The 12,086-nt window shown below is 44.8% G+C and overlaps 1 protein-coding gene across 2 annotated transcripts in view; it reads left to right on the plus strand.

Annotated features, from left to right (window-relative positions):
* The first annotated feature begins 2,445 nt into the window (after window positions 1-2,445).
* FGF14 (fibroblast growth factor 14) overlaps window positions 2,446-12,086 on the plus strand; it is a 534,916-nt gene continuing 525,275 nt past the window's right edge. Inside the window, exon 1 of one of the 2 annotated variants that reach the window (XM_006195189.3) lies at window positions 2,446-3,786. In XM_006195189.3, the coding sequence (XP_006195251.1) occupies window positions 3,579-3,786 (208 nt within the window). In that variant the 5' untranslated portion in view covers window positions 2,446-3,578. The remainder of the gene's footprint in view (window positions 3,787-12,086) is intronic. The other variant, XM_032496712.1, reaches the window with a different exon arrangement.

Consider the following 12,086-nt stretch of genomic DNA (forward strand, 5'->3'; position numbering starts at 1 on the left):
CATGAGGTTTTCTTTATTTTCTTTCATTCTAAAGCTTGCATTTACTTTCTAATAATTTCCTTTTTTGTCATCTAATATTGATTTAAATGTAGCATGGCAAAGGGTAAGTAAAGATTTTTATCTCTTCCAAAACAAAATTTAAATAAGGGTCTGAACTCAGGTCAGTGTACGTATCTTTGCATCGTCCCTAAACTAGGCAGACCACCCTTGGTCTTCTTTATTGTGTAACTGGAAATCTGGCTTAATTTTATGAATTAGCACGCAACATGGTGTCTTGTACAGTTAGTTTCCCAGGGTAAATGCTGAATAAATAATTGGTTGAAAAATTAAATTGGGTCCCTTAGAGCTCATTAGAAATTGCAAGTCCCTTGGACCAAAAGTGACTTGAATCAGTGTTGGGTCATCTTTTTCAGATAAAAGTATTTGGTTTTTGTTTGTTTGTTTAATAATGTGACCAATAGCCTACATAATGCAAATAATGTGTTGATAAATATAGAAAAAACTGTAGAAATTTCATTCATTGTGACGAAAGATTTTTCCTTTCTTTTAATAGCATAAAAGAAAAGAAGTGACTAACACAGTGCCTGGTATAATAGATTCGCAATAAATAGCAGTCACAGTTAATTACCTTTTATGTTGTTCCTAAGGTCACAGGACAAAGAAGTAGTAAGTTTTCCATCAATACATAACAAAACAAACCGTAGGCTTCTGGCAGTCATTCTTTACTTTAATAGGGATTAAATTCACTGTCACAATGTAGAGAAGTCTAATTTGGAAATGCAAGAGGAGCTGGTTTGAGAAATACTCTCTCTACACACACTCAGCGCACGAAAAGAGCCAGTAATTCCAGAACATCTCCCCAAATTTTACTCTACTTGTGAAATACCCCAGGGAACTCAGCAAGCTTTTACAGAATCTAAGAGCGGTGTGAGTTCAGAAGACCTTGATGGAAAATATTTTTTACACAACTGTTTCTCTGGAATGTGTCCAGTGGTAATATATCAGGATATTCTGGAACCCTTGACAGGACACCAGAATTTCATAGAAGCAGCATGTAGTATGTGTCCCTGATTAATTGAGATCACAAATTCTTCCCTAATTATTTGGCGATGCTATTCCATATTCCCTCTTTCAAAAAATAATTCTGTTCTTCAAGTTTTTTCCAGCCTGATTCTGAGTCATTTGGCGTGAAATTCATGGACTTAGAATTTTCTCTTTCCTTGCTTCCCAAACTTTATTTAGACTGCTATTAATCTTAGTAATCTCTTTAAGCTGTATCATGTGATTGGTTCCTTAGGCACATCAAGGACACCACTACTTAACTTTCAATTTTCTTAACTTCAAAAAAATTTACTTGTTTGAAATTCCTTTCTTATCTTGCCTAAAATCAACTAACATTTCCCAAAAGGGTTCAGGATATTGGATACAAATTTTGGCATCAAAAATCCCCCTAAATATTAGAAAACACTAGCAGAGAGAAAATTGTCTATTACATTTTCATTTTTGATGACTGATAATCAAGGAGTTAATTTTCTTTAAAAATCAGTTTCTTCTATCAATCCTCAACAGAAATCTACATCTATTTGTTTAGAAGATAGTTTGATAGCCCATGCAATGGAGGCGTAGTTTTAAGTTTTTGAAATTAAGACAGAGCTTCTAAATATATTTTCTAAAATTTAAAGTTTTATGTCAGTTTTCCTATAAAAGTGGAAATAAGCTGGCATAACTTTAATTCATTTGCCTAACAACAGTGAGAGTGGTCAATTTTAACTTTCTAAAATGCTCAGCTCACAAATATGAAATGCTAACATTTATTAATTTTGGCTAGTGTGTACACTGGAGCTTGTTATATTATTGTTTGTAATAGTTTGTACTATTCTGGACCTGGTATTTTTTTCCTAAATAAGATAAAAGAAATCAAAAGCTCTGTCCTAAATCTTTTGATTTTCTGGGAAATTTGGAAGCTGGGTTATATCTTGATGAAAGAGAAAATTTGCTCATTTTGTTAGGTTAGAGCGTGGTGGCAGGTGACAAGGTAGTATATTAACGTAGATCAGTGAACGACGGTGAATTTAATGTTAGTTCAATTAATGGGTGCAGAAACAAGCGATGAAATAATGTGTGATTCAAGCAGAGAGCTTTCAGTACCAAAAAAATTTTGAAGATAATGGGTTGTCTGCCTAGAAAAGGCATAAATTTTGTTATTTACATATGCCCCTCCTGAGCAAAAGACAGTTTGTCACCCTGATTTTAGTGGTTGCCTTTTTCACAGGCGGTTTCTGTAAGTACATATTTGTCATATGCCTAGTTTATATTTTTCAAACAGCCTTTAAGTAGGAGTCAAATTATAGGAACTAAAGGAACTTGAGTTTTCCTTAATATTTTAGATGCTTTAGATACTGCTTTTGAAAATGTAAGGCGGAGCTAATTTTGGCTGAGGAGTGGTACTAAACTGTTTCTATTTAAGCCCTGCCTTCCCCCCACCCCCATGTATTTCCTGAGGTTTACTAATTACAGTTAATTTTCCTTTTCACAATTCACTTTTAGGAGAAGGCTCCGTTAGCTGGCTCCAAGAGCAAGTAGCAAGCGTACTCAAGATGGGCAGAGGAGGGAGAGGGTCGCATGTTGGGGCTGGGGCTGGGTGCAGGCGGTTGGACGACTTCGAGAGGGGAACTAGCGGAGAGACTGCAGTGACACTGCCCTCCCCGGGCGGGTTGAAGCATCTCACTGGTGACGGGTCTGAAAGCACGTGGCTACGTCATGGAAAGCCAGTCTTTTCAATGCAAACTTCAACTCCTCCTCCTCCTCCCTCTAATGCCTGTAACTCACATCCGAGGCTGGGCGAGGAATCCGGAGGGGAGATTTTCCTCATGCTCACCGTTGTTGGAAACTGGGAGAGTGAGAGGAAGGAGGCAGGGGATCTGTGGCGCTCTCTACCTACTACCGGCCTGACCAGGGGAGGGGGCACCTAGATTTGCATCTTTTCTTCGTGGTGATTGAGAACTGCAGGTTCAATCTGATCCCACTGAGCACTGGCGATTGATTTTTTTTTTTTTTAAATCGACACTGGGAGAAGGGAGGCTCTGTCTTCGGCTGTCAGACTCGGAGGTGGCATTGGTGTGTGAGTGTGTGTGCTGGTGGATTTTTTCTTTTCTTTTCTTTTCTTTCTTTTTTTCTTTCTTTCTTTCTCCCCCCCCCCCTTTTTTTTTCTCCTTCTCTCCTAGGGACTACACAATGGCAGTCCTCTCTCAGTGAGATGAATCCTGCTTTGCCTTCTGCAGACCCACCCATCCTCATAGCCAGCAAGTAAAAGGCTATGATTTTCTCTTTGGGGATCTTTTGTGCATTACTGCTCTCCCTGATTAGTTCTGGTCTCAGTTGGGATTTCTTTGCTTTTTTGTTTGGCTTCATGCTGAAAAAGGATTTTTTTGCCAACCATTTGGTAATAATCCAGTGGTGATCGAGGGGATAAATCATTCACCCTGGCCGAAAAAAAACAATCACTGAGAAGTCTCAAAGAAATATACCACGTGAGGGGAAAACACTGGGAGAAGATCCGGAATATTATCGTTTTTCCTATGGTAAAACCGGTGCCCCTCTTCAGGAGAACTGATTTCAAATTATTATTATGCAACCACAAGGATCTCTTTTTTCTCAGGGTGTCTAAGCTGCTGGATTGCTTTTCGCCCAAATCAATGTGGTTTCTTTGGAACATTTTCAGCAAAGGAACGCATATGCTGCAGTGTCTTTGTGGCAAGAGTCTTAAGAAAAACAAGAACCCAACTGGTAAGCGAAACAAGCATCATGTTATGTTTTTCCTCATAATAACCTGTCTGTTGCTCACTGAGCTAGATCTGCAGTTCTGCTATGCAGGAAGGCAGGGGAAGCAGAAAAGGCCCAGGACGGTGTTATGTATGGAGGTGTTGCATGGATAAACAAGTAACAGCTGGATCCGTGTCCGTGAGCCCGAAAATCATTATCGGCAGCTTTTGGCTGTGACACAATCCATCACTAGGAGGGAGGAGGAAACTTTCTTTCTTTCTTTCTTTTTTTAAAATGTGTTTGGTTGCCGATGTTTGGTGGAATATTGAAGGGCTATGTCTTAAGATTTGGCCCGAGGCAGCTGAAGCTTCGGTAGTTGCCAGGAGAAAGAACCGCGAGCTCTCCTGACTTCTGCTGCAGGTTCGGGGACGCGGCTCGGTGCCGGGAACCCGCTCTAGACTTTTTGATTAGCTTGCACAATATTTGCCACCTTTGCCAAAGTAAAAGAGGCCCCCTCCCTCGCGGCCCCGCTCCTCCGTCAGCCCCCGCCTCCCGCCCCCGTCTAGCTCTCGGTGCCGGAGTATTAACTCCTTCCCCCGTCTGCCTCCGACACCTCCTGCCACTGGGAATACTTGAGCAGGGCTCATGCCGGGAGAGAACCCCAGACCGAGAAGACGAGCCCGGTCTCTCTAATATATGTAATTTAAACCTTCCTTTCAAAAAGCAGTGTCCTAGTGAGGCGTCTGGGACCCACGGGTGGGATGAGCCTGGCCCTGGGTCCGTGCTTCAGCCTCCAGGTGATCATGCGCCCCCATTCCCAAAGGCTCCAACCGGGAAACTTGCAGTACATTACATAAGAAATGCAAATGCAGGTATTTCGGGGAGTCGGGTCCCCGAGGTTCACTTCCCGGTATCCCAGTCTGAGGCGTTTGGGGGCGGCCGCGGAGCTGTGGCAGAACAACCCCGGCAGGCCAGGCCGGAGGGCTGCGTGGTGGCGGCGGCGCGCCAGCGAGGAGGCTGGGCGCGGCGTGTCCTGGAGCCACGCGTGCTGGCAGCGGGGGTGTGTGGTGTCCCCCAGTTCGGTTCAGGCCGGGGAGGGCCCCGGGCCGGGTGTTTGTGTCTGGAGCCGTGTTGAGGGCGGGGGCGGGGCCCTGGCCGTCCTGCAGTGGCTGCCCGGGCGCCGGAGGCTCCTGACGCTGGCACTGCGGTGTAGTAGATCATGGCTCCCCGCGGGCGCCCTGACACCCCAAGCGCCGCCGGGGGCCGCGCTGGCACCCGGAGCCCCAGAGGCCGGGCAGCAAGTGGCTGCTGCCTCCCTGCCTCCGAAGCTTGCTAACGCAGCGTAGTTGGGCGGCGCGCTCCTGGGGAGCTGCCGCCTGCGGGTGCAGGGGGGCGAGAAGAGGAGGAGGAAGAGGAGGAGGAGGAGGAGGAGTGGGTGGGCGGGGATGGAGGCGGTGGGTGTGGAGGCTGAGCACCCTGTGCGGTCCCCGCTGCTGCGGCAGAAGGAAACTGCGAGTTGTTAGACCGTCCAAAAGGGTAGATGCTCGCGTGCTGGCGGCCGCCTGGGCACTTGCCTTCAGCTGGGACGTCTGGCTGGCTGTTGAGGCTCTGGGAGTAGCCTCTGGTTCCCCGCGGGCGCGCTGCTGCAGTGGGCTCTGTGCCTCCGTCCCGGAGTTCTCACCCCTGTGCTCCAGCTCTACCCGCTTTCTCCGTGTCCCCCTCTGCTGGCCCCCGCCCCGCCCCCGGCCCCATCCCCGTCCCCAACCCCGTCCCCTGGCCTTTTTACCGTTCTCTCTCTTAACTCCTTAGCGTTTAGCAACTCTGAAATGATACCACCATCCTGAGAATTACCCAAGGAGAAAGCAGTGTTGTCGCCTTACCAACCACATTTCCAATTCGTCTGTGAGGTGTACCCCAACCCTTCATCAAAGCCAACACTTGCTGATGTCTCGGTCATACCTAGATCTGCGACACGACTATCCCACAAGTTGGCCTGAAGGCCCTTTTTGCAAGACTTCCCAAAGTGGGGCAGGCCAAGGGCTGCTGTTGGGAAAGGAGGGGTTGCTCTCTCACACAGTAAACTTAGTGGGTTTTGAAACCTTGTGCCTACCTGTGAAAAGATTTAGCTTCCTCTGAGAAGGGAATACCCTAAAAGCATTTCTTGAGACTTGGCCGTTTAGGGACCTTGAAGTCAGTCGCTCCATAGTACTTGAGACTGGGAAATAATTCAGCAGGGAACAGTAAGTTTCCTTACTGCTTTTTATAAATTTTTTTGTAAACAGTTTTACTGGAAACACTAATTGTCACCCATACACGATTCAAGATCTTTTATTACAACTCCCCCACCCCACCCACTTTAATCTCTCTGGAATAAAGTAGATTTTTTTCCTTTCAGAGGCATTTTGGAAGGTGTCAAACAAATGACAACTTATTTTTAGAGCAATTTATTTTGCAGCTTATGAATGCTAAAGTACTTGGGTGTGAATCGATGGGTTAACTCAAACCGTGTCTAACAACATCTTCAACTATTCTAAGAGGGTAGTTTAAATCTTGGATTGCCAGGGTTAGAGTTCCAACCTGGGAGTTGGAGCATTTTGTAAATTATTTTAAAAATGGGACATTAATATGTCACACTGTTTATCTCACCTTCTAAAAGTGTTGCTTTCCAAGCTTTAATCAAACCTAGACTTAGCCATTCCCTTTCAGGATTGTAGTGGGTAAATTCCATTCTCCTGCTGTTAACATGAAGCCTGAAATCCTTTGCATGTTTCTGATCCCAAGATAGCAGTACAACTAAGAAGTTAGTTGGGTAATTAAAATAAAACAAAGACTAAAATCTTCTTAACTGTTAAAACCAAAAAGAACAGATTGACTACCACCTATCATGTTATCTTAAATCTAAAATGAGGACAATTAACTGGTTTCAAACTAAGAAGCTTGGCAGAATACATCCAAGTACCAGTACTAGGATCATGAATTTGGTGTAAATACGTCTTATTAGATTATTTTTTTCTTCCCAATCTTTGCAAGATATAAAATAATTTACTAATCATTCCCAGTTCTTTAAATTGTCGACAAGTACAGCCAATTTGGTCAGGGGTTCCTGAGAGGGATTTCAGAGCACTGCTATATAATCAGGTTGATGTGGAAATAAGCAAATAACAGAGTCATGAACTTAAGGGCAAAGTTATTCATCTACCCAAAAGTTATTATTTAGTGTTTAAATAAGTGTTGATTAAATAGCTGTTTTTGGCAGTTGTTTTTATGTAAAACTTAACTGGGAAAGAGCATGAAGAATATATTTGCACAATATATGCTTTTAAAAATAAATTGCAATAGCTTAGAAAGTAAATTTACTGTCTTCATAAAAACATCCAGTGTCTCACAGTGCATTTATTATCAGAGAACACACACACACAGTTAAATGTCCTTCTTCCCCCTATGTTCCTAGTAGAGCAATAGCTGTATGTTTAGAATAAATGTTACCTGCTTCAACTTTCACTGCATGAGTCATGCAAGGTGGCTGTATTTTAGGAATATCATTAAACAGGCACTACTGAGTCCAAGGCACTTCTTTTGCCTGGAGGAGGGCCTGATCTGTTTCTTTAAACCAGTACTGGTAGTCTGGACTGACCCACCTATATCACAGGCCAGTTTGGGAAATAATCTAGGCCACTGAACTTTGAGTGACAGCTGCTAAGGAAATAAGTATGGTTGGAAAAAAGTCCATGATAAAGATAAATACTAAGGTCAATTCATGGGTGTCTCTTTAGTCATATCATGCCAATGAACAAAGGAAGTCACAGACCCTCAGATATGTACTGCTGCTCAACACAAACTTCCATGGCTTGATGGATTTTGGAAAGCAGAGATTTAAGATAAATTGTAATCTGATGCAATTTTACTGAGTACCAGTATTAGCGGCCAGGAGGGTATGAGGTGGATGCCCTAGACCTAGTTCTGCAGCGCTCATTTTGAAAATCCCACAAACTTGTGGCCCGGAGAGTTTCCTTTTCTGAACTCAGTCTCCCTCTTTGCCATGTAACTGAGATAACACAAACAGGGCTTGGTAGAACTCATTGTCACTTTCTAGTTCCTACTTTTTTGGGGGGGAGGTGTCTTTCAGCTCTGCTTTTGCCTTTGACTAAGCTGGTTTAGGCTCCAAAAACATCTGGTATGCCACTGTTACTCATTTAAATATATGTTACTCTTTTAAAGCTACTTGCTTTACATCTAGGGTGGTCATAGCTTTGAGAAAGCCATGAGAAAATAGGAAAAGGGAGAAAAAAAAGAGTAAGCATTCCTCACTCCTTCTCATCCACCTGCTGACTTATCAGGGGTTCCTGAAGAGCTGCGGCTGGGCACCAATGGGCTGTACTCTAAACACTGAACATATATAAAATGGAGATGCCAAATTCAGACTGCAAGGCTGGATCACCAGACAGGTGTAAGGTCCTTCTGCTTCTAATGTGCTTGCCTTCAGAGTGGGAGCCCATGTAATATGAGTTGGCCTTGGACTCCATCCAGGAAGCTTCAGCTACTGAAGCAGCAAAATGAGTTATGCAGGCAGTAGCACTTCATGAACCAAAGGATGGAATTTTAGTAGGCTTCCCAGTACTGACTTGTTGGGAGTGTGGAGGTTTTTGTGTCATGTTTGTTATGTTTGTTTGAATTTATAGCCAAGCTAACAAGTGGGAAGCCCAATGCGTGATAATCTAAACTTGGTTTTAATAACGGAGATCCCCTTTGTTGCACCCATATCCAGTCTGTTCTCATCTTAGGCAGCATCTGTAACTGGGAACAGTCGTTCAAACGATGCGTTGCTTTCAGAAGGTGCTAAAGCTAATTCTATATTTCACATTTCCCACACGGAACCATGCCTTTCAAAATGTTCAAACCCAGTCTTCCATATTTTCGTAACACAAACACTGAGGGCTTTTGTGAAGTGTTTTTATACATGTGGTAACAAGGACAACAACCAAGGTTTTTGCTCCTTTGCACATCTTGGCATCATAACTCACTCAATTGACTCATAAGCTTTCTATAAATATCATGTGGATTTCTCAAAATGGAAGCATTTATTCAAAATAGTTTCTTATGCCTTAAGGCGAAACAGTTGGGATGTTTGAACAGTCTATTTGAAGCTCCTCTATTAAGTTGTAAATGAGACATTGCATTGTGTCTATATTCTTAGTAAAACCTTTAAGCCCAACTTAGTACCACCTCCAGGAGGAACAGTGCCATAGTCTGCGTGGTGTTTCTTGGGTTTTGGTTTGTGTACCATGTACCAGATTTAATTATAAGAGTTGAACTGAGAAGGGCAGGGAATTGTCTGAGGGAGACTTCTCAGTTTCTCCATATGCCTCCAGAGATACACTAACTTTTTTGCTATTCTGTTTTTAAGAGCCAAGGACCAAGTATGACTTGATGTTTTCCCTGTTTATTTCTCTAGTTGGTACAAACTAATTTTCTGCTTTGGCCATAAGTAAAAGGTAGGATGATGAAGGGAAGTTGAAAGGAGGAATTCTTAGGGCCTTCCTAAACATGAAAGCAAAAACGAGGCATACTGCAGACCTGTTTCACAGGGAACAGCGAAGTTTTTGTTTATCAAATCTATTAACACCATTCAACAAAGTCGCCTAACAATTGCCTTTACCATTGTCCCCTGACAAAAACTTGGGTTATGACAAATGGCAGGTTTTCAGGACAGTTTATTAAATGAATTCATAGTGAAAAACAGGGTTCTCTGAGAAAGTTAACTGTGGGACTCTAACTGCCAGTATCATACAATTTACTTGGTTAAGTTCACTGAATACTTTCCAACAGTGCCAACCAATAATGTGGCTTCTAAATGATAAAACAAAGGAGGAAAAAAGCTGTTAGTGGTTTTTTCACTCTTTATCTGCCATAGCAGGGCATCCTGAAACTTGGTTTGCAAACTTTCCCTAGGCCCACATTTTATCATGCCCTCATGCTAAACCGCAAAATTTGAGGCCTTCCTCAAACACACAAGACTAAGAGCCAATCGCATTCACCCTTTCTGGCCCTCTTGGCCTTGAAAAAGCAAGTGTCAGGGCCCCATTTAATTCTCTCTGCAGGAGCCCCTTTCATTTTCTTTTCTCATCTTTAACGTTCTTCTCCTTAAAAAGGAAAGCCTTTCGCAAAACAGTTTAGTGAATGTGAATTGTTCCTCTTTTCATTTTTGAACTCCTTTCTCTGAGGATGGTCACTGGGACCCTCCTGAGTGGTACGTTTTGTTCTTGAGGAGACAGCACCAGAACAGCCTGGAGTCCCACTTGCTTGGAAAGGAGGTGCCCTCTCGCTAACTATTCTGCTCTTTTCCGTGTTAAAGCAGTCATCTGCAAACTTGGTGGCTCCCTGCACTTCCCACAGCCACACTCAGCTACTCAGCATCCTCCCTCGGGAGCCACTGTCAAAGACGAAGGGGCCGGGCCGCTGGGGCCGCGGAGTCAGAGTCAGGGACAAGTCCGGCAGGTGGCACGACTGGGGCAGCGCCCCCGCTTTCCGGGGCAGCGAGCGGGTCGTGAACTGTTTTCTGCCCACCCCGAGCCGGACACCTCTGCGGCTCGGATCTGCCTCCCGGAGTCGGGTCCCTCGGGAGTCTGGCCGGAGCCGGGCTCGGAGTCTGCCTGATGCAGCCCTGAAGAGAGAGGGCACGCAGGCGACCCCCGGCCAGAGCCCCCGGGACCACCGCAGCGCGCGCCCTTCCTGGAAGCGTCTGGGGGTAGCTACGCATTGCGACGGAAGCGGTCCGTCCGGGCCGCCGTAGCGCGGGACGTTTCCGTTGCCACAGAGATGACCTCTGACCCCGGAGCATCTCTGGGGCCCGGCAGCCTGCGCAGCCGTTGCTATGGAAACCACGTGGCCGGAAGCCGGGGTGCCCGCGCTACTAGGCGCGCGTGCCGGCCGGCTTCTGACGCGGCGCGCGTTTGCGGGCCCCAGTCCGGTCGGTGGCCACGCGGGTGCCCTCGTGCGTTCCACGGCGGAAGGGCTGCGAGGGAGTTTGGTCCAAGCCCACAGGTGGCCTCTTCCACCCGTCGTCCTCCCGAGTTTAGAGGAAAAAGCTCTGGTCAGGAGGAAGGAGCCAGCTTGCTGGTGAATGCGCCCAAGCCCAGCTTGGCTTCAGTTTCCGCACTAGCTACTGGAAGGCCTTTGGCGGCCTCCTGAAGTTCTCTGGGCCTCAGTTTCCTCGCCGGCAACACAAGGACATTGAGTAGCATAATGCCACGTCAGCCCTAGGTCCTGTTCCGAGGATCTGTAACTCTCCATCCAACCCGGACTCTGAGTAAACTTTCCCCTTCCTCCCTGTATCTCTCCCGGACTATGTTGAGTATATTTAAGTTGTAGTGTAAAATCCGAGACTGTCTGAGATGGAGGGCCACCTTAGGGATCATGACCGACCTTTTAGAGGTGTGGCAACTCCTTCACGGTGGAGAAGTGACTGTTCCATGAGCCGGTTTAGAATTGTAGACAAAGCGCAGTTTATGACTTTGAGCCTTGAAGAAGCATGTTGTGTTTTACTGGTGAGACTACCAAGATCTCTTCATGCGTCTTTCAGAGTTGTGTGGTTGGTGCTGAAACATGGCATCCTTCATAGCCTTTATATTCCCCGAATGTATTTTGCAGTCCCTAAACATTTTCTTTTAGAGGGGAGTCTGCCTACATTGGCTTGTTTTTTCCTTCTGTTATCTTGGAATTTTGGGAAGAATCACAAGCATTTTCAAATCTTTAAAAAGAAGGCTTCACTGTAAATTTGGAAATTGAAGGAGACTATTTTGAGAGTATAATACACAAACTCAGTAGTTTATAAAAGAACAGCCAGAACCAAATTGTGTTTCTGGCAGATGGAGTAAGTTAAGGTTACCTGCTCAGATGGCTTTAAAGTTTTTATAAAGATCTTTTTGTTGGCCTAGTTTCCAGAGTCTTTTTACTTTTTTTTCTCCTTATGGTAAGAATTACCCTGCTGAAATTTGCTTCTCAAAGAACTGGACATTAGTTCCTAAACAAGACTGGGTAGAATATTTACATCTCAAGGCTCAGGGAAAGAACGCTAATTCCTCCAAGAGGGACTTTTGTTTCCCAAATCCAGAATTTTACAATATCTTCCGGCATAGGGGAGGTTTGGGGATTAGTAAAAACAGTGGATGGGCTTTGAATTGTTTCTACAGCTGCATTTCTGTTCTTGTAAAGACTCAAGTTCTGAGCCAAGGATAGTAGTTTTTAATTCCTCAGAGTATTGGGTTGCAACCTGTGTGACATCAAAGGTTTGACCACCCATCCAACTACATTTTGAATTTGTTTCT

This window comes from Camelus ferus, chromosome 14 (assembly GCF_009834535.1).
Source record: "Camelus ferus isolate YT-003-E chromosome 14, BCGSAC_Cfer_1.0, whole genome shotgun sequence".
NCBI lineage: Eukaryota > Metazoa > Chordata > Mammalia > Artiodactyla > Camelidae > Camelus > Camelus ferus.